Genomic DNA, 22,163 nt, shown 5'->3' on the forward strand with positions numbered 1-22,163 from the left:
TATAAATTGAGTTGGGTTTCACACGAATCGTGGAAAAAAGGAGTTTAGAAAGTTTTTTAATTAACATAAATTTGAAACGTAAACCTTGAAGCGACTACGGGAAACCATCTACCAACTAGTATTTTCGAGCATTTCCTTGAACTTTAATAGAACTTTTTATATTTGTACTCGTTGAATTATTATGAGATTATATTAAGAATTTATAATTTATTACGTTTTCATTTGATTTTATAGGTTTTGGGTATCGACAGCGAATTTTGCCTCGTGGAATCCTTCATAACCGGCGTTGTTGATAATTGGTCCGAAGTATTGAGACCTCATCGTAACACATTCACTGTCATAATTTGTATAGTAATGTTCGCTTTAGGAATACCAATGGTTACACACGTAAGTTAAACAATTTCTGTTTTTTTAAATCTTGATTCGTAATAATTATTTGATGAAATAATTAATAAAAGTCATTTTTAACTAAAAGCAAAAACTGGTAGTTGTCCGTCAACAATTGTAAATATCTCGAAAGATTTTTCATACAGAATTTTAGCCATATACCGACACAGTTTTCGTGGGATGAGTTGAACGGGTGAACCGGGATGACTGTTTTCTTTAGTGGAAATCGATTTTTCACAATGTTGTGGGTTTAAGGCCACGGCAATAACCACCCACGATATAAAAAGCAGGGGTGGTTATATTTTTTTAAAAATAAGTCTCTACCAAAATAAAAACCCCAAACATTTTTTATTGTCTGTAAACTTTAAAAAAAATGTTTGACTTTGAAATATACCAAAAATGTAGAGGCGATTTTTTTAAGCTTTTCTAGTAATTAAACTTGAATGCAATCGAAAATTAATTTAAGCGATAACCGGGGGAGTGCTCGTTAGCTACGGCCCGGACTCGAATTTTCGATAATCAAGAGGGTACTTTTCGTCGAATTCCGACGGGAAATTTTATATTCCGGGTTTCGGGATTCAAAAGTGGTTGTGGGTATGGTGTAGTGTTCAGATTTCATCATTTGCATTAATAAGATACCCAAAATACGGATGGGGACGCTCTTTCTGGGTCGAGTCAATGTGGACTAGAATTTGCTATGAGTATAATGTATGGATCGAAAAAGACCTCTCGTACCCACCACAAAAAGGATTAATCTATGGATATGTCACGTTGATCCGGAATAAAATTTTTTTATAATAAAATCGAAAATTGTGTTTTGTAACTATTTTTGTAAAAATATTGTGTCTATAAATTGTTTATAATGCACTAATAAATTTATAACTACAACAAGTTTAGTTATAATTCAGTCAGTCCTCGCAGTATTCCTATAAAGGCACCAACAAAAGTCTGTAAGCATGGCAGATCTGTTTTGATATCGCTTCTCAAACTCCATTATTTTCTGGTGAAAGCATTCTTCATGTTCATCGCAAACTTTCCGGAAAAGAGGATGTTCGAGGACATATTACAAATAAAAGCACGAGAATTGTATGTCTCTTATAAGATAGCGCAAAATGGTCGATAAATTATATCTCTTGATTCTTGCTGTGGAAGCTTAAGCTAGGACTCGATGTGGTGGAGGAGATGAATCCACATCTTTCGCTGTGGCATAGAAGTAGATCGACCTTCTCTCAAATAGAAACAACATAAGACTGGAATCGAACTAATCGAATTAAATATGCTAGCTGCTACTTCACACCTAATAAATGATTCTTGTAATTCAAATAAAACCTGACCATTCATCAGAAAACATGCTGCAACGAATGAGGAATGTTTACAAATTTCGTAGTAAAACATCTGTAAATTCATCAAATCAAACTAGAACTAACTAGAACAAGTTTTATGTTCTAACCTTTTCTCATGCAATGAGTGTTTTAAAAATGTTCATTAAAAATATTTAATGAGTTGTAGTACCTCTTTGCAGTAAAGACCCTTGTATATATTAATATTTTTAAACAGGGTAGTTTTTAAATTATTCAAAGAAATTAGGAGTAGTTTACCCCGGAGCTCTTAAATATATGTGTGATATATATCACACATATATCAATGAAAAGTTCCTTAAAAATGAATATCAGTTTACATTTACCACATTACCACATTAGCTGTTTTCGTCTTCAAGTTATAAGCGATTATATAGGTACCGTTCGCTCCGATTTCCAACCCTTATAACTCTCCCCAGGGGCTTTATTAGCACATATAAGAAATACGTAACCCTTATTTAGACCATACTATTGCTGTACCAAATTGCAACAAAATCGGTAAGGGAGATTTCTAATACTTCCATTGTAAGTATAATCAATTTGACCAAACAAAAATGATAGTTGCCATGGATTTTCTTCACTTTGAAGTTATATAGCCATGTATCTATCAGCTGCAATAATTTTATTAGTACAAATAATAATAAGAATAAAAAAATTAAAAGGAACAAGAAAAATAACTTTTTTATAATATAAAAAAGGAAGAATAATGACAACAATGAAGGCAACGAGGACAACTATAGCAATTATGGAAACCACAAATTTACAGCTCAATATAGCCGCCATTTCTATTTACGCATAAATCAATCCTTGGTGTAAAATTAAACAATACTACTTGAAAATTATTGTCACATTGTAACGCATTTCCTGGGTTCTGGATACGTGTCCACAATTGTTCAATTATTGTTGCATAGATTTTAGCTTTTAAAGCGGCCCTACTAAAAAGTCACATGACTTGAAATCTGTGTATTTCTGAATTCTGTGCGGACACTACGGACATTACAATTTACTCGAGTAGTTTAGTAAAACGATTTAGTCGAGTAGATTCATTTGATTCTATTTTTTCGGTCGAGTAGCGTACCCCCACTACTTACAATTGCCATTAAACACGTGCGAACGCATAAATTTAGTTTAGTGAATTAGCAATATGTAGTATAATATATAATAACAAACATGTCAGTGCGATGGAGCGAAAATACTACTGTCAAGTTTGTTAGTACAAATGTCAAAGATGAATGTTTATGGCATATTAAAAGTGTTACTTATAAAGACAGGTTAGCAAAACAAAAAGCTTATGAAGATTTGAAAAAGGTTATGAATATGCCAGATTTTGCAGAAAAGGAGATAAATTTGAAAATAAAAAAAAAGTAAGGATTCTATGAAATCTGGATCTAGTGTCTAGTGTTTATCTTCCATCGATAAAATGCTTTTAAATACTGGATAATGTGTTAAGAGGTAGTAATAGAAGAGCAACTGATGCTCCTAATGAAATTCTTCTTATCCATTTTCTAATGTGGCTGAAGTTAGATTCATATTCGAATCTCTTCCAGATCCAGATTCATAAAATTACAGTTGATCAGACAAGTATTGAACATATCAAATGAAGAATCATTTTCTGAAACTACAGAAGTTGTAGCAATCTGCGACTACCCTGGAATAAAGACTAGATCCATAACAAGATTCAACGCAATTATTACTATTTTTTATTTATAAGCTCTACATCGATTAAACATTAAAATTGTTGATTTTCGAAAATTAACTTAATCATAACTCATAAACTAAAAGCGATGGGGAAATATTTTTTATACATAAAACCTCAGTAATGGACCATAAAGACTAAATCCATAACAAGATTGAACCCAATTATTACCATTTTTTATTTATAAGCTCTAAATAGATTAAACATCAAAATTGTTGAATTTTGAAAATTAACTCAATCATAACTCATAAACTAAAAGCGATGGGGAAATACTTTTTATACATAAAACCTTAGTAATGGTTCATAAAGGCTAGATCCATAACAAGATTCAACGCAATTATTACTATTTTTTATTTATAAGCTCTACATCGATTAAACATTAAAATTGTTGATTTTCGAAAATTAACTTAATCATAACTCATAAACTAAAAGCGATGGGGAAATATTTTTTATACATAAAACCTCAGTAATGGACCATAAAGACTAAATCCATAACAAGATTGAACCCAATTATTACGATTTTTTATTTATAAGCTCTAAATAGATTAAACATCAAAATTGTTGAATTTTGAAAATTAACTCAATTATAACTCAAAAACTAAAAGCGATGGGGAAATACTTTTTATACATAAATCCTTAGTAATGGGCCATAAAGACTAAATCCATAACAAGATTGAACCCAATTATTACTATTTTTTATTTATAAGCTCTAAATCAGTGGTGACCATAACATCAATTGTCAAAAAAATCATGAATCATTTATATAAAAAATCGATCTTGATCAAAAATTAGTGGACAACGCTACTGTATACCAATTTAACAAACGCTGTAATTATACCCTTTTCCTATAGGGTTGTTTCTGCTGGTGTGCCGATTAACTGGAATACAGTTATTTACTGCAAAGTAAATTTTCATTAATTTTGCTATAAAATGTTCGAAATTTTATCGTGATATCACAATTCGTCCATGAGATACGATTATTTTAAATTCTTATTCTTGAAATTTATAACAATTAACCTTGCACAGTTGACTTTAAAAAATTATAACAACAATATTTATGGAAATAAGTTATTTATAGCCAAGGACAGTAGAATCTAACAGAACTGCTGCATCCATTGTATTTTTGTAGTCCACTACGGGTTGGTTGCCCGCACTCTACGTCACACTATTTGCCACGCCTGGTAACTGTCTGTGTTTTTAGAGGTTATATGATAGACATTAATACGTCTAAAAACATAAAACTTCAAAAATATAATGAATACGTCTAGGATATAACCTCTAATAATACACAGCAAACACAGACCATAACAACAGCTGGGCGTGGAAAATGGTATGACGTAGTTTGCGGGCAGGTTGTCACAACAATGGATGTAGCAGTCCTGTTAGATTCTACTGTCCTTGATTTATAGCAAGGTAAATTTTTTTAAAATTTGCTATAAAGTGTTCGAAATATCATCGTTATATGTCAACCCATTCATGAGATACGATTTTTTAAATTTGTGTATTTAAGACCTATAACAATCAAATTTGCATATCTAAGTTTGATAAACCATAACAATGATTGTGGAGAATAAGAAGTTATATACGACATATTTAATCTTCATTACCACTGATGTTTATGGTAAATAAGAAATTAAATCTTGATTACATTTGATTTAATATGTTTGTTATGTCATTATGATATCTTAATTCGTGCATGACACAATTGTTTCAAACACATACCAAATTTGTAATAATGTAAAATGATTATGATGAAATCTGTATTAAATTTACGTTACTCTACGGATTTTTTGAATACATTAACGTTTAAATATATCACATAATACTTATTATAGTTACTTTCTTGTCCAATAAGCTTATATCTACTTTATACTCAAGCAAGTGAAAGTTACAGTTATTTTTATTTATGCTTACAGGGGGGAATGTACGTCTTTCAATTGATGGATTACTATTCTGCTAGCGGCATGTCGTTACTTTGGGTGTGTTTCTTTCAAACTATAGCAATATCATGGATTTTTGGCGTTGAAAAATTGAGTGACTCTATCGAACAGATGATGGGGATTAGACCAAGTAAATTTTGGACCATTTGTTGGAGGTTTTGTGCACCAACAGTAATGGTTGTAAGTATTTATCGTATCTAAATGAAGATAATTAAATTTTTTAATGCTAGAAAAGTACTTAATTTTAAAAATATTTCATTGCGTGATAAGATCAATTCATTTGTATAACAGCTACACTTGCATAAACCAGACATTTGTCATAGAAAAAGATATATCGCAGTAATAATAAAAGATAACGACATAAGTAGAAGTTTGTAATTTACATGTAAAAGAATAGCTTTATTAAAATTTTACATTTTGTTTTTCGTAAGGTAATCTTCATTTCTCAATGCATGGCATTTCAACCACTTACATACGGAAAGAATTACACCTACCCAAAATGGTCCAACGTAATTGGTTTCATCCTAAGTTTTTCATCAATGGTTTGGGTACCGATTTACGCTCTATACTACATTCTTACAGGACCAGGAACTATATGGAAGGTAAGTTTCCTTCTCCAAGAGTTTGTTCTGAGAGTTTCGACAACTTCGCGATTTCTAACATTCGTAGTAATTGTTATATTACTTTTTATTTTATATTAAAATATCATGAGAGAAAGCAAAAAATTATCTTACATTTTTTTTGTGAGTAATTTTTATTTGACCTCCAAACACGTCCATCTTTTGTTACTCCATCGATTAAATTATCCTGGCTCAAATCTGTCTGGGGACGTTTTAAAATTCAGTGAACGCGGAGGGATGTTGAACGTGGAGTTTTCCAGCTCCCAGGTGGTTAACGCAGAAGCGGAAAAGACTTCTGCTCAATCGATAAGCAAGTAATGTACGGAGTGTTCAAACAAGAACTCTCCACCAGGTAAACTAACTTGCGTCGCTTCAGCCTGCTCGTCCCACATAAAAATGACTTCAGACTGCGGTCGAGATGCCTGAATTATTAGTTTATCTTCTAGGTGGGCGGAAAGTTTCCAACCAAAGGCTATAACTCATTCAAAATTTTCTCTTTGCCATAATACTTTGGAAAGCGATCTAGAACAACTTCTTTTTTTAATTTTTATAAGGAAACTGTTTTAAATCTTGTTTTTACTTTCAGAATATACAAACCGGCTTACAACCCCAGATTAAACAAAGAAAAATTTCCATACATGACAAGCAATCTGGACTTTTAAAATCGGAAAGTTTCGGTGGATTGATGACACCAAGTTCATCTTTCACCGTCGATAATTTAGATTAGTTGAAATGCTACAGTGATACGAACAGGGTGGTTAATTATGTTTTTTATTCTTATATTTTCTTTTAATTATCGACAAACAATAATCTTCTTAAGTTTTTGTGTTTGTAGTGAAACGCGCACGACTAATTTATGTTTAAAACTAGTGTTGTAGCAAATTGACATTCAGTATTAAAAGGAAAAAATTGTTTCTATGTCTTGTAACCAATGTTAGTGAAATTTTTTAATGAAATAAATGTTACGAAAATAATTAATGACTTTGTTTATATACAGAATGGGCAATTTAACGTGAGACAAGCGATTTTACATAAAAATGAACCAAATGAAAGTTGTTCTGTGCGAAGGGGAAATCATATGACGATAACATTTTTTGACCATGACTTTATTTTCAAGGTTATATGAAGGTCACGACCAATTTTTTTAAATGCACCCTATATATTTTATTGTAAAATCTGAATCTATAGATAAAAGTAAAGTAATTCAAAAAAAAAAATAAGAAAATTTTACTGTGTGGTTTTGCCAGTACAACGGCAAAACATCTTTTGAAAAAAATTGAAACATCTTCGAATACAACTAACTAACGTTTATAATCTAGCAAGAACAAATAAGATTTGTGAATTTTTAAACATTTTCCTACCCGCTTCGATACACATTGTCTTTAGTTCTTAATTCTTAGAATACTATTTAAGTGCCCACTTTACCAGGTCGGTCAGTTTCTGAGGGGCGCAGACGACGGACGTTCGGAAGCAACAAGGCGGACTTTATTTTCTACTAGGCCCGACCCCTTATAGATTAAAAAACATCGTGTTTATTTTATTACGATTTTTTTTCTCGTCGATGTTGTTAATGAACAAATTAAACGACTTTTTCTAAATATTATTGTTTATTAACAATTTTGCGTAATTACAAATCACTGGCTGTCTTTTTATTAACTTTTCAATTTATTTATTATTTTAGTTGTTATTTTGAATATTAATTTTTTAATGGAGAAATTAGAGAAAGAGGTTGAGAACATCTAAAATTATGGGTTTATAATTCAATTGAATGTCAATTTCAAAAATCAATTTCAAATGCAATAAATAATTTTGCGAGACATAAAACATTTATAACATTTTAAAATGAAAATAACATTTATAACTTCATTTTATATTAAAATAGATATATTCGCAATATACGGAATGTGAAAAGTTCGATACAAAATTTATAAATTATATCTTTGTTGTATTATTATACGCTCGTTCGTAATGACTCAGAGTAACCGTTTAAATAATTTTATTTGAAAACGGAGGTTACAAAAATTATAGAAAAAATGTAATAGCTGGATAAATGTAACCTTACGTAGACGTGTTTTAGTTTCTTGGCTGTGCAAAGCATATCCATTTTATGAATATTATTACTTTCCATTCTAACTTTTTGACTATTTCCGTTTAAAAAAATGGACTGCATGGATGGTTTGCATCATCTTGTATAAGTAAATGAAATAATATGTAATACTTAATTAATAATAATATTAAATAATGATTCAAGTATACAAAATAATGTAATAAATAAAACAGCAATGAATAGAAAAATCTTTAGGAAATTTTAGTTTGTCATCTATTGGAAAATAGAAGGTATATAATGGAAGGGAATCAATATCAAAAGACATTAATCCAACATACAAAGTTTTATTTTTCACAATTCTTTCTTTCTGGATCTATAGAAGCCTTGGATCTATTAAATCGGGCAATAAACAATTTAAAAAAATGTAACTGTATGTTTGAAACGTAAAAAACTCTATAATAAAAAATTAAGTTATTACTAAAAACAGAATTCGTGAAACTTGTCTTTTCTACGTAACATTCACCACTTCTACTTCAAAGCCTTTCGATGTCCAACATAAAAAATAACATTTTTCCAGGTCTACTATTTCAAGTTGAATCTGTACATGATAGTAAAATTATACTTCCGATGTAATTGAAAATTTCCGTTATCGTTTATGAAAGCTTTTTTTTTTTTTTTAATTTATTGCTTCGAATAGATGTAAGCTCTTGAAATTCGCTGGACATTTCACCTCGACGATGGCATTTTCATTTTTTATTGTTTCATTTGGACTTGCAACTAAGAATCCATATATCTTACGAATGAATAGAGCTCAAGAATTTGCTGACAAGTTATATTTACTTTCAAATTTTTTGACTGTCAGCCATTCATAGTCTTGGCCATGTTTAGTGTTATTTATTCTAGCAAATTTCGAGTACAAGATTGATTTAACTTTATTTAAGCAAGACGTGTCATTGCTCATCTTACATACATCACCAAATCTCGATGCAGTTAGGCACAGATACCTTCCTTGGGTCCCTTTCTGATTGGTAACTTAGCTTCTGGTAAGAATTTGTATTTTATTTCTGTTAATGCAACCAGCTTGCAAGTTTCCAATAAATTCTTCTTTCTTTTATATTCTTTATATGAAACGTTATTCATAAGTTATAACCGAATTGCTATCATTATCAATAGCAACATAACCCTGATCGGCTTTCGCTACCTACCTGAATTACCTGTATACACAAGTATTTTATTTTATTGTATACAATTATTTTATTGCAGTACCACTCCGGATGATGCATCGTAATTGACGTTGTTCGAGCGTTTAGCGTTTACACTAGGCATCTGCAATTAAGGTTATCATAAAAATTCAGTCATTATTTACTTCTCCTGAAGCTGTAACTAAATTAAATTCTTCTTCACCTGCGTTCTTCATAGACTGCCATGCTTAATCCATGATTTTATCACTTACGGTTTCTTGATATTTTTGGAGTGTTTTTGTTAACGTAAATGGTATATCCACACATAACAATAATTCTTCAGTCTGTGTATATCCGGTACCGACAGATAACAGAAACAACAGCAGAGTTTATCTCAATAGACTCTTTGCTTTCTTCAGTGTAAAGCTTCTTTTTTATCCCGCACATAAAACATAAAAGAAATGAGCTAAATAGCAACAATAACAATATTTTATTTATTTAAATCAAAGAATGAAATGTCTATTAATATAAATGTTAATGTTAATATAAATAATAAATAGGATGTGATTGATTTAAGATTGTATTTTTCATTATTCCACTAGTGGAATAAAGTAACTTTTTGTAATTCGCGACGATAATGAAAGCTATTACAGTACTCAAACGGGTGCTGTAATGAGACCGCTTACAGCATCCGATGCTGTAATGAAATTTTAGTAACATTTTATGGAACCAGTTAAAGTTGGTGACATTGGGTCATTAATTTTTCTAGAGTTGTCAATGTGACAATTTTTGCCTATGGATGCTTAAATACGTTCTTAGAATACAAAGTGCACAATGATGAGGGCATTGAACTTTGAACAATGTCTCTTATTTTGGAAGGTGTACATAAAACATTTTTTTCAGGTGAATATATTTTGTGTTTTGACAAGTTCTAATTGGCAATTCAAATTTCTGTTTTCAAGAGTTACTGTGTTACCAACTGCTACAGACCTATTTCCCTGCATTGTCAAAATTTATTTTATTTTTGCTAAAAAAAGGATAAAAACGCGAATTACAAAAAATAGCATAAAAAACACGTTTCGTAAGACTTAAAGCACTCATTCATTAAAAAAACTCGTGGTTTCGCCACTCGTTTTTCAACTTGAATTCGTGCATTTCAAACGTGTCTTACGAAATTTGTTTTTTAATATACTATTATTCCACTAGTGAATAAAGTGGTTCATAAGTGTGGATAAAACTTCAATTATAAGGTGATTGTGGATAAACAATATTTAAAAAATTTTGAATAAAAAATTATTTAGAGTATGTCTACAAAAGATGTTTCGCCGTCGTACTGGCAAAACCACACGGTATTTTTTTTTTTTAATTATTTTACTTTTATCCATAGATTCAGATTTTGCAATCAAAAACATAGGATGCCAGTTAAAAAATTGGTCGTGACGTTTATTTGACCTTGAAAATAAGGTCAAGGTCATGAAATGTTATCCTCATATGGTGTCCCCCTTCGCACAGAACAACTTTCATTTGGTTAATTTTTATGTAAAATGAACCGTTTTCGAAATAATCGTTTGTCTCACGTTAAATGTGATGTATAGATAACTAAATATTTGAATAAAACCGGAACCAAACAGAGAATTTTAAATAGTCATTGTGAGAATTAGTATGTTTATAAACATTTGCAAGTAGTAAAATATCTAAAGTTAAGGCTATAAAGAATAAATTTGTTAATAAAAAATGAATAGAAAGCTATTAATATAATCTATAGTCTATTAGAAACTTAGATAGGTAAATATTTCAGTAACAATCTATCAAATACTTAAAAAATGAGAGATCGACAAAGTTTGTGGTAATCACTGAACATTTCTACATAACATATGTTAATTTTAAAACTTTCGTATTCGCTGTTTTCTTTTTATCGCGAGTTAAATGAAAAGAGTACCCGATTTTTTACGGCACCGGCACCTTTGTCCACTTTGCGATTTTTTTCAAAAATTGTCGTAGGAAAGAATTTGAATTTTGAACAGGTGGTAGCCTGATGTGTTCTTAATGAGGGGCATACTTTATTTTTTCAATATTTCATATAGTTACGTAGAAAATCGCGATTTAGTTGGACGCCGTTATGTCGAAAACGGCTGGGTGGATGTCAACGCGGTTTTAACCAAAATATGACAAGTAATTGCGTTTGTCAGATACCGTTATCAGTTTTGCAAAGTTATGCCTCTCTAATTTTTTTAGAGCGATTTAAGTGAATCATAAATTAAAAAGGAACAGAAATAAGCCATGCGGGGAAAGGAGGGTTTCGTCCTATCGGAAAAGATGGTACTGGCGTGTGTTCCAGAGACAGGACGTCGCGCCTTTATTGCTTTATGTAGGGAAGATAAAGACGCGACGTACTGTCTGGAACGCAGCATCTTTTCCGATTTTACGGAACCCCCCTCTCCTCGCAGAGCTTATTTCTGTTTTTTTTTAATTTTTAAGTCGTTTAAATCGCTCAAAAAAATTAGAGAGACATAACGTTAAAAAACCGATAACGGTATTTAATAAACGAAATTATTTGACATATTTTAGTCAAATCCGCGATGAAATCCATCTAGTCGTTTTCAACATATCGATCTGTAAAGTGAGTAAACATTAAAATTCATAAAATTGGAGATTTGAACAACAAACTAGCGAGTATACCGACAATGAAACATGATAAAAAAAGAAGTTCAAACGAACAGCATTCGTAATGGAGCTGAATATTATCGCCAAATTAGATACTTTAAAACCTGACAACTTACAAAATTAGAGTTTTTAACAACAAACTAGCGAATATACCAAAAATAAAACGTGATAGCAAAGGAAATTTCGGACAAAAAATATTTTCAATAACCTTGAAAAGTTATTCGAAAGCACAGTTTTTGTCCATTGTGCATTATCACCGACTTAGAAAGTTTAAAACTATAAAACTAACGACATTGGAGATCTCAACAGCAAATTAGCGAGTGTACCGAAAATGAAACATAATAGAAAAAGAAGTTTCAAACGAAAGCATTCGAAATGACCTCAAAAAGTTATTCGTAAAAGCAGTTTTTATTCATTGTGTATTATTACAATGAATAAATTAGAGAATACATATACCAAAAATTAAACGTTTTTTCAGACAAAAAATATTTGAAATAAACTTGATAAGTGATTGGAAAACACAAGTTTACAATATTAATTTTCACAAAATTACAGTTTTCAACAACAAACTAGCGAAAATACCAAAAAGGGAACACGAAAAACATTCGAAATGAACTTTTTTTGTAATTCGCGACGGTAATGAAAGCTATTACAGTACTCAAACGGGTGCTGTAATGACACTCTTTACAGCATCCGATGCTGTAATGAGATTTTAGTAACATTTTATGGAATCAGTTCAAGTTGGTGACATTGGGTCATTAATTTTTCTAGTTGTCAATGTGACAATGTTTGTCTATGGATGTTTAAACACGTTCTATACAAGGTCCACAATGATAAGGACATTGAACTCTGAGCAATTTCTCTTATTTTGGGAGGTGTACATGAAACATTTTTATCAGGTGAATACGTTTTGTGTTTTGACAGTTTCTATTTGTCAATTCAAATTTCTATTTTCAAGTGTTACGGTGTTACCAACTGCTACATACCTATTTCCCTACATTGTCAAAATTTATTTTATTTTTGAGAAAAAAAAGGATAAAAACGCGAATTACAAAAAATAGCATAAAAAACACGTTTCATAAGACTTAAAGCACTCATTCATTAAAAAAACTCATGGCTTCGCCACTCGTTTTTCAACTTGAATTCGTGCATTTCAAACGTGTCTTACGAAACTTGTTTTTTGATATACTATTATACACATATAAGGCTCTACGGGATACTAACCCATAAGCCACAGCGCAAACCGAAAGTACACAACGTTAAATATTCACAAGAAGTAATTTAAATAAAAGGCATCAAATAATGGAACTTGTCCTCATGAAAACTAAAATAATCTTAAAAACATTAATTAACAATTTCTGCTTAAAATAGTGGGAAAATAGTGCTTAAAATAACTGGGAGACTGCAAAATATTAAGTTTATTTATGTAGATGGGCACGGTATCATCCATGGCCGAACTTCAACCTGACAACAGTGGAAAAGAAATTTCTAAAAACGTTACGCCTAGTATAGCATTGACGAGGATTAACTCGAATGTACTGACAAGGGAAGTGTCACAACTGTGTCTCACCGATTTCGATGCAATTTGGTACAGTCATAGAATGGGCCAAAATAAGGTTCGTACATTTTTTTATACGTGCGGTAAAAGCCCCTGGGGCGAGTTATAGGGGTTGAAAGTTTGGAGAAAAAGTACGTTTTCACTTATATTTTAAAAATGAAAAGTGCTATCAAGATTTGGTAAATTGTAACTGATATTCATTTTAAAAGAGCTTTCTTTTGATGTATCACACATATACCAGAGGGTTAAGAAGGGCGAACTACCCCTATTTTTTTGGAATTATTTAAAAACCACCCTATCGATTTTGGCGGCATTAAGTATACTTCCAGCACGTTCAAAAATATTAGTTAAGGGTTTTTTCCCATTCGCTCTAGATCATCCCCAGCGAAGTTACGGGGGTTAACATGTAACCACTTTTCGTAAGAATGATGTGATAAAATTGTCAGGTATTTTGAAAATACTTTAACAAAACCGTAAATTAGTCGCACAATAAAATGTTTAATGTAAAATAAGGCATAATACACCATATAGGGGTTGTTGGGGTTATCCACCCCCTTAAAAATTAATTCTATCCCGGGCGTTATTTGTCGATTACGGCGAAATTTGGTACTGTGTTTGTTTTATATAGTTTATTAGTTTATTTTTATTCTACATAATGTTGCCAAAAATACACCTACCAAAAAAATTTTGGCACAATATTTGTTTTTTTTAGTGCCGCTTGCTAAAGGTCATTTCTCAAAATAGTTTTTTCTAGTATAAAAGAACGTGTGCCCAGTGGGTAGATTTTAGTTTCAGAGCAACTGACAGAAGCAATGGTTACAATAAACCCAATAAACGTTTTAAATTTGCTAATGACAGTTTTTACTGTTATGAATATTCCCCAGACTCCTGTAAATGAAGCAGAAGTTAGTTTAAAAGAAAATATACAGCGTATTTTAATGGAAAGTATGGAAGACTACAATATGCAAATTGAAGACGAAACTGTATTAATTTTCGATTCATCCAATGGCATCAATGACGGTCAGCAAATTATTGAAGACCAGGATACAACTGACAGGTTTGTAGAAGATACTGATGCTCATTGTCCATTGAAGGATGACATCGACTACGAGTACAAATTAGAGGCGGTAAATTACTGGACAAGTGGGAAGAAAGGTTATTTGAAACTAGAAACCGTAAAAAACAAATACCGAAAAGTAACGTCAAAGACCCAATTGCACAGATGGTCTAAATATATTGAAGAAAGAGGGACATACAAAGAAAAATTAGCAGAAATTACCGAATTTGTAATTAATCAAGCGAGAGCCGCCGTAGATAATAAATTGCCACTACATGATATTGATATACGCAGATGGGCTATACAAGCTAGAAATGAAAAGAATTTATCTCCTCAACTGTTCAAAGCATCTCATAGCTGGGTGCAACGTTTTAAGAAAGCAAATCGGTTAGTAAGCCGAAAAATAACAAAATTTCTATCCCAAAAACAAATTGGAAATGTTGATCGAGTAAAAACTTTAGCAAAAGATTTCGTTAAAGAGGCAAAGCTACAAATCCAAATATATGGACCTGAAAACACCTACAATTCGGATCAGAGCGGTTTTAACTTGGAATTCCATTCGGGAAGAACATTAAGCGATTTAGGAGTTAAAACCGTAGAAAGTGTGGTCCAGTCGGTGTCATCTACAACGCACAGTTACACAATTCAACCCGTAATATCTGCTGATGGGAAACTTCTTTCTCCACTTTTTATTGTTTTAAAAGAACCCTCTGGCAGCTTTGGACCGAGGGTAGCAAATACAATGTTTAAAGCAGACAATATATACGTTTTGGCATCAAAATCTGGAAAGTTAACTTCAGAACACATGAAAAATTGGCTCCAAAATGTATATTTTCCAAATACTGGTTCTAAATCATTATTATTATTAGATTCTTGGAGTGGCCATTGTCCTGAAGTTATTAGTGAAATAACTCCATCAGGTACTAATTTTAAACATTTATCTATACCTGCAGGGACAACAGGTCAAATACAGCCCCTAGATGTATTTGGTTTCAGAATATGGAAAAATTTTATTAGAAGATTCTCTGATCAGATTATTCTTTACCAGTATGATGTCAATTTACATCAGAGGGATAACATATTAAAATTGCAATCGTTGACGCATAACCAGTTGGCTTCCCCTCGGTTTATAAATGTTTTTAAATACGCATGGTTTGCAAGTGGCTATATAGAGGAGAGACCAGACCATTTTGAAAATCCCGTGGAAGTTTGCTTTTCGAGTGAGAAGCCAACGTGTGATATCTGTGGGGATATAGCGGTCATAACATGTGCATGGTGTAAAAAATCCTTATGTTTAAAACATTTTTTCCACGACTTTCATTTTTGCCAACACTACGTAGAATAAAAATAAATTTAATATTGAAAATTAATATAATACATAAAAAACGTCAATTAGTAATGTAGAATAAACTTCTTTGGTATATTGAACTATTTTTTTTGTCAGTTGCTTTTTAACTCATAAATAAATAAAATATCTTATTTATCTAGTAGTTTTATATTTATTATTTAAAGAAAATGAGGGTAGTTTACCTCGTGGAACATCGATAGATAGATTTTTAAAAAACAATACCACAGTTACGATGGCAGTTTTCATCTTCGAGGTATAAACAAAAAACTACCCCTAATTTGTAACCCTTATAACCATTTTCAAAAATTTTTACTTCAAATATAAAACAAACACAGTACCAAATTTCGCCGTAATCGACAAATAACGCCCGGGATAGAATTAATTTTTAAGGGGGTGGATAACCCCAACAACCCCTATATGGTGTATTATGCCTTATTTTACACTAAACATTTTATTGTGCGACTAATTTACGGTTTTGTTTAAAGTATTTTCAAAATACCTGACAATTTTATCACATCATTCTTACGAAAAGTGCTTACATGTTAACCCCCGTAACTTCGCTGGGGTTGATCTAGGGCGAATGGGAAAAAACCCTTAACTAATATTTTTGAACGCACTAGAAGTATACTTAATGCCGCCAAAATCGATAGGGTGGTTTTTAAATAATTCCAAAAAAATAGGGGTAGTTCGCCCTTTTTAACCCTCTGCTATATGTGTGACACATCAAAAGAAAGCTCTTTTAAAATGAATATCAGTTACAATTTACCAAATTTTGATAGCACTTTTCGTTTTCAAAATATAAGTGAAAACGTACTTTTTCTCCAAACTTTCAACCCCTATAACTCGCCCCAGGGGCTTTTACCGCACGTATAAAAAAATGTGCGAACCTTATTTTGGCCCATTCTATGACTGTACCAAATTGCATCGAAATCGGTGAGACACAGTTGTGACACTTCCCTTGTGAGTCTGTCTGTGCAGATATGTTAGATTCCAGTATCTATACCAGACCTCCTTTACAAATTTCTCCCTGCAGATAGATAAAACCTCAGCAAAAGAAAGTCCGTTTAATTTGAAAAGTTATTTGTAAAAACAGTTTTGGAGTTTGGAGTTGGAGTTTTCAAAAATATAGAAAAGAAGAAATAATGGATCATGATAGAAGGCTATTGTTAAACGTACAAGTTCTGAACATAACACATATATTCAGCAACTTGTGCACTCACATTAGCGCAACAGTTGTACAAAAAGGTTACCACTACAGTTAAGTTTTATGGTGTGTGCTGGGACTTGCTGCTTTTTGAGTACGAATAGGTCATACAATACACTAAAAATCTTTACCGTAAGTTAATGGTAACCCTTTCCTGGCATTTCAAATAAGCAAGATGAAGGTAGCACTCACTGCTTAATTCGAAGATATCAAGAGGTTATCTAATAAAGAAGGCAGGCACAGTTTTAGGTAAGTTCAGAAACCTCTAACAAGACTTTGGCAACATTCAGAACAAGAACAATTCGAAAGCAACTGGTTTCGAGTTATGAAAAACGAGACCTTCGGAGGATTGGATGATGAAAGAATCTCATGAAAGCATTATCCATCTTGCCAGTGCCAACGATTCGATGTCTGCTGTCAAGGGAAATTAGAATGAACTAAAAATTCGAATTAGGATGATGAATGAACTAAGAATTCCGACAAAAAGTGAAGAAAGCACGGTTAATGTCACCAGGCTGATCGATGCAGAACAATATCCTGCCTAAACCCAAGAGATTTCGCAAGGCTTTCTAAATCTCAATCGAGAACCTCAAAATCCGGTTAAACAGAGGTGCAATGAGCTCGGTGACGAACGAAGGGATGATCGAAAGAATTTGACAAAATTCGAATGTCGCATCAAAGAACAAGCCTGCGAAAGTTAATTGATAAGAATGACATGATGCAACATGATGCAAGTCTTGGTTGATCATTTGGCAGTAAGAGATCTTTTAATTATAAGAGATAAGACATCAATGACTTAGAACTCCAGTAATTGTAAGAACTACAATAAATAATAATCACTTATGAAGTCTAAGAAAGAACAATTTTAGTCTGTTAGACGATGGAAAACAATAAATCAAACGTTTTTAGATGTAAAATTTATGTCAATGGGTTTATTGTAATAGTTGTAAATGTAATCAATCTGAATCAAAGTGTTTTGGTAACAAAATAAAATACTTTTTATTTTACGGGGTTTAATACACCACACACTCATCAATTGCAATTCAATTTCGCTAATTGAATGATTAAATTACCTATACATCAGATTAACATTAATAACAAAGTTGTTGATTGTTTATTATCAACATATTCATTAATTATTTTGTGTTTAAACTGCGCCAGCTACCGTATTGGAGTTTTTGCTCTGAATTGAAACAGTTACTAAATATTAGTGATCGGATAATTATTTTGCCAAAAGTCGGCTATTCGACATCCCCTTCGGCCGGATATCCGGTTATCCGGCATATCTATCAAGCTATTATGTCTAACCGGGTCTGTTAAACGTTGAAAGGTGTCAATGGTGCCAAAATAAATATGTGACAATTATAAATACAATTATTATAATAATAATAGATCTGTTAGTGATGAATGTGATGATGAATTACAAGCGAAGAGAAGAAAACTAGATGAATCTGAAACCAAATATTCAATTCATATAACGTTTTGGGATTGTTACCATGAAAGAAATAATGATCTATTAAATGAAAAAAAGTGCAGTGTCCAGGTTAAAATTTCCAAGTTTATCAAAATTAGCTAGAATTTGTTTAGAAGTTCCTAGCAGCTCGGTTTACAGTGAAAGCTTATTTTCCGAGGCCGGAACGGTTTATGGAGCGAAGAGAAATAAATTAGTCCCACAAAACGCTGAAAGGTTAGTTTCCTTCATAATAATTTACGATTGATAAATTTTAAATATTAATTAACAAAATTGTATGTATTATATTAACATAAAATGTATTTTTGATTTAATGGTTTTATGATTTATTTTATTTTCACTACAATAAAAGTTTCGAAATAAAATTCCACACTTTTTTTTAACTCTCTCATGCATAATTAAGTTTATAAACATATAAGAAAAATACAATTTGGATTTTAAAAATGCCCGAATACTGGATAGTTGCCGGATATCCGTTCCACTACTACTAAATATTGTATGCAGTGCTATATAGTTCAGATGTTTCAATTTGACCGCAAACAAGGCAGTCGCATCAAAGAGAGTTGATAAATATTTGGTTTCCCTTATTACACCAAAAACCACTCCGTCCTTTCCTTTGTTATTAAGTTAGTTAAGATGATTTGCATGTCCGTCCCTCTTCCCTGGTTACGTTAGTATTTATGACGTTTTATTAATATTGTAAAAAAATCTGTTATAAATTTTATTCCAATTCAATCAGTCAATTTATTATAAAAAAAATTTAATATCAACCAGATTTCGTCAGATTTCTTTCCCATTTTTAGATTAAGAGCAGCCGCTTCTGGATTCAAAATAGAATGAAGAAGTTGAGATTGTCGAGGAGCGGTGTGCCCAACAAGTTCACTTTCATTCAAATATTGGAAAAGGGATGTAAAGTAGACGCCGATGTGAGAAATGATCTAGAATTTCAGGAGGAACCCATTCGAGAAAGACTCGTCCAGAAAACAAGACTACCTTTGTGGACTTGCCGAAGTAGTCTTGAAACTTAAAGACGATAACGATAATGATGAGGCTAGAAAAAAGATCAATATAGAGCTGTAATCTGGTATAGGAAAGTCCAAAAAGTCTTGACACTAAAGTTTCAACACCCAAAGGGTTGTTAAATCGGCGATTTCTGGTGCAATACGTACCACTCCCACTCTTGTACACAGTATATAATTATAGAACTCATATACAGTACAAGTTCGATAATCCGGCATTCACTAATCCGACACATTCAGTAATCCGGTATTTTCAAACTCATGCAATCAACTCTATAATCCGGCACTCATAAAATTCTACGTTTTACAATCCGACACGTTTATTATTTCGTCACAAGGTTAGAATAGTCAGTAATAGGGGATTCCCACGAGTTTCTGTTATTGCGTGTGCGTTATTTTGCATCTTTATTTTCCGTTGTTTTAGTTTTTAAATCATTTTATATTGTGACTTTTATTAATTTTTTGACTGTTTATTTATTTTTTATTTATTTTATTTAATTTTATATACTTTTAATTATAATTTCGCTTGTAGATTTAGCTGATGATGATAAGTATTTGTCGAAACCGGCCCTAAGTATATTTATTAAAAAACTGAGGAAGAGTTCTTTTAAATTTTTACCATATTTTAAATCATTCACCTCAGTGATTATGGATTTATTAGAATATTAGTTAAATTAGGTTTATTAGAAAGGGCAAATTTATAACCTTTCTCAATGAGATTCTTCGGTGAAGGTGATGTTAGTTAAGTTGGTAAATTGTGGTTTATTTTATTTTTTAAGTTTAATAAGACTTTTTTGTTTATCTTGATGAAAACTTTACTCCCACCTATAGTAAAATATCCGAACACAATTTTTAAACACCCGTTATATCTTAATTAATCCTACTTGTAAATATATTAATGAAAATTGTGGCAGATAAGGTTCAAAATTTGTTACTCATATTTAATTTGAGTACGTCGATTATAAAATTTTTTTATATCTAATCTCCTAAAAAAAAGTTTCTTCTGTTTTTTGTTAAATTCCATTAGTTATTAAAATAAATATGACAGTTGAATTTTGCACCAATTCTTATATTAATCCTATAACATCGGTTCGTGATATTAATCAAAAAGGATAAAATATATTTTAATTTGAAAATTCAGTTTCAATTTCAACGTTAATTTGAAACTTTCTCTTATCGAATTTTGTGTAGTACGAAGGTATTTATCGTCGAACCTCCAAACGATGATGGTGATTACGGAAACGTCAAAAGCATGCCACACGAAATTTACCTAGTTACCTTTTCAAAGAAAAGTTACGTGAACTTCGAAAGGTTTAAAGGTTAAATTTGAAATTGATTGCGAAAGGGATTATGGGAAACGACCAAGCAGATTAAGATAAGTTTGATTGAATCCTCTTTCATTAATTTTTGTTATGTGGTTTAATTAGAAGACAGTAACGTTAGCGATCTAAAAAATATGATAAGTCTTGTCAAGAATTTTAAACCTTTTCGAACTAATCGCTATCCTTGACATTAACGATCTCAACCACCCTCTAGAAATGGGATACATTGTTATGTTACACGAAGCGCGTATCAATTACAAGATTGATGATTGTTCAGCACATCACGTATTACATTAAGAGAAGAATTAGGGGGTTCCATTTTTTAGTAAATATTGTCGAAATTCAATAGAAATCGTTAGTTAATCTGAAACACTTTTAGAAAATTTGATGAAGTGGTGAGCGATTCCAAGAAGAGGTAGGCAATTTATTTCCAACTGTGCGGTCCACACTGTGAAACCTATATTACGAAATGGCACGGTGTACGTTGGTGCAAACGAAAACTGAAAACGTTTTCCTATATCGGTTGGATTATTGGTAAAGTTACGGCGAGTAGTATCGTAGATTTTCGTTTATATCCTCTTACCTGCTGAAATATACGATAGGTTGAAAAATTTATCTATTTTATTTATTGAATTTAAGTGTTTAGCTTAATTTTGAAAATCATTTAATAAGGAAAATTGAATATTAAATACGCTAACATTTGCGAATGTTTTTAAGCTTTTTTGAAATGGGAATATGGTTGGTAGTTAATATGTTGGGGGAGTTATTACCGAAATCTTTACGAGGAAAAATTGTCCATGCGAACGCACATCTCATCCACCGATCGTATCCCTCTCTCCAATTAGGTCGCCAATTTTGCGCCACCATAAAGCCGAAATAATAAATTTCAACCCCGGCCGGCTATTGTGTGTCTGTCAGTGCCTCCGTATGGTCAAACACGCATGACCAAGTTTCGTCAATACGTGACCGCGCCATACATGGCCAATTAAGCGTCTAACTGGTGAACACAAACCTCGGTAACTTGACAAGATTAAGTAAGGTCGATCCGCAAGCGTGCAATATCGCCATTAATCGCCTTATAACGCTGTCAGATTCACCCTTGGTGAAAAATTGATTTTAGTATAACGTATAAGGTATCCACAATAGTGTATTTCAAATAAAATAATTCACATTAAAATCTTGAATTCGATTTTTGAGTACAAAGATAAGGAATGATTATTTTGCAATCCAACCCTGAACGAAAAATAGTAGTCGAATTAACTAAATTTTAGTTAAAAAAACTAAAGTCCGT

At 31.8% G+C, this 22,163-nt stretch overlaps 1 protein-coding gene across 3 annotated transcripts in view; it reads left to right on the top strand.

Moving 5' to 3' along the window:
- The window catches only part of LOC111420788 (sodium- and chloride-dependent GABA transporter 1-like), a 53,988-nt gene extending 47,013 nt beyond the window's left edge, over positions 1-6,975 (top strand). For all 3 annotated transcript variants that reach the window (XM_023053844.2, XM_023053837.2, XM_023053828.2), the window contains exons 8-11: positions 235-387; positions 5,358-5,561; positions 5,813-5,983; positions 6,588-6,975. In XM_023053844.2, the coding sequence (XP_022909612.1) occupies positions 235-387; positions 5,358-5,561; positions 5,813-5,983; positions 6,588-6,728 (669 nt within the window). In that variant the 3' untranslated portion in view covers positions 6,729-6,975. The remainder of the gene's footprint in view (positions 1-234; positions 388-5,357; positions 5,562-5,812; positions 5,984-6,587) is intronic.
- The last annotated feature ends 15,188 nt before the right edge of the window (positions 6,976-22,163 follow it).

Source organism: Onthophagus taurus, chromosome 2, assembly GCF_036711975.1.
Source record: "Onthophagus taurus isolate NC chromosome 2, IU_Otau_3.0, whole genome shotgun sequence".
Classification (NCBI taxonomy): domain Eukaryota; kingdom Metazoa; phylum Arthropoda; class Insecta; order Coleoptera; family Scarabaeidae; genus Onthophagus; species Onthophagus taurus.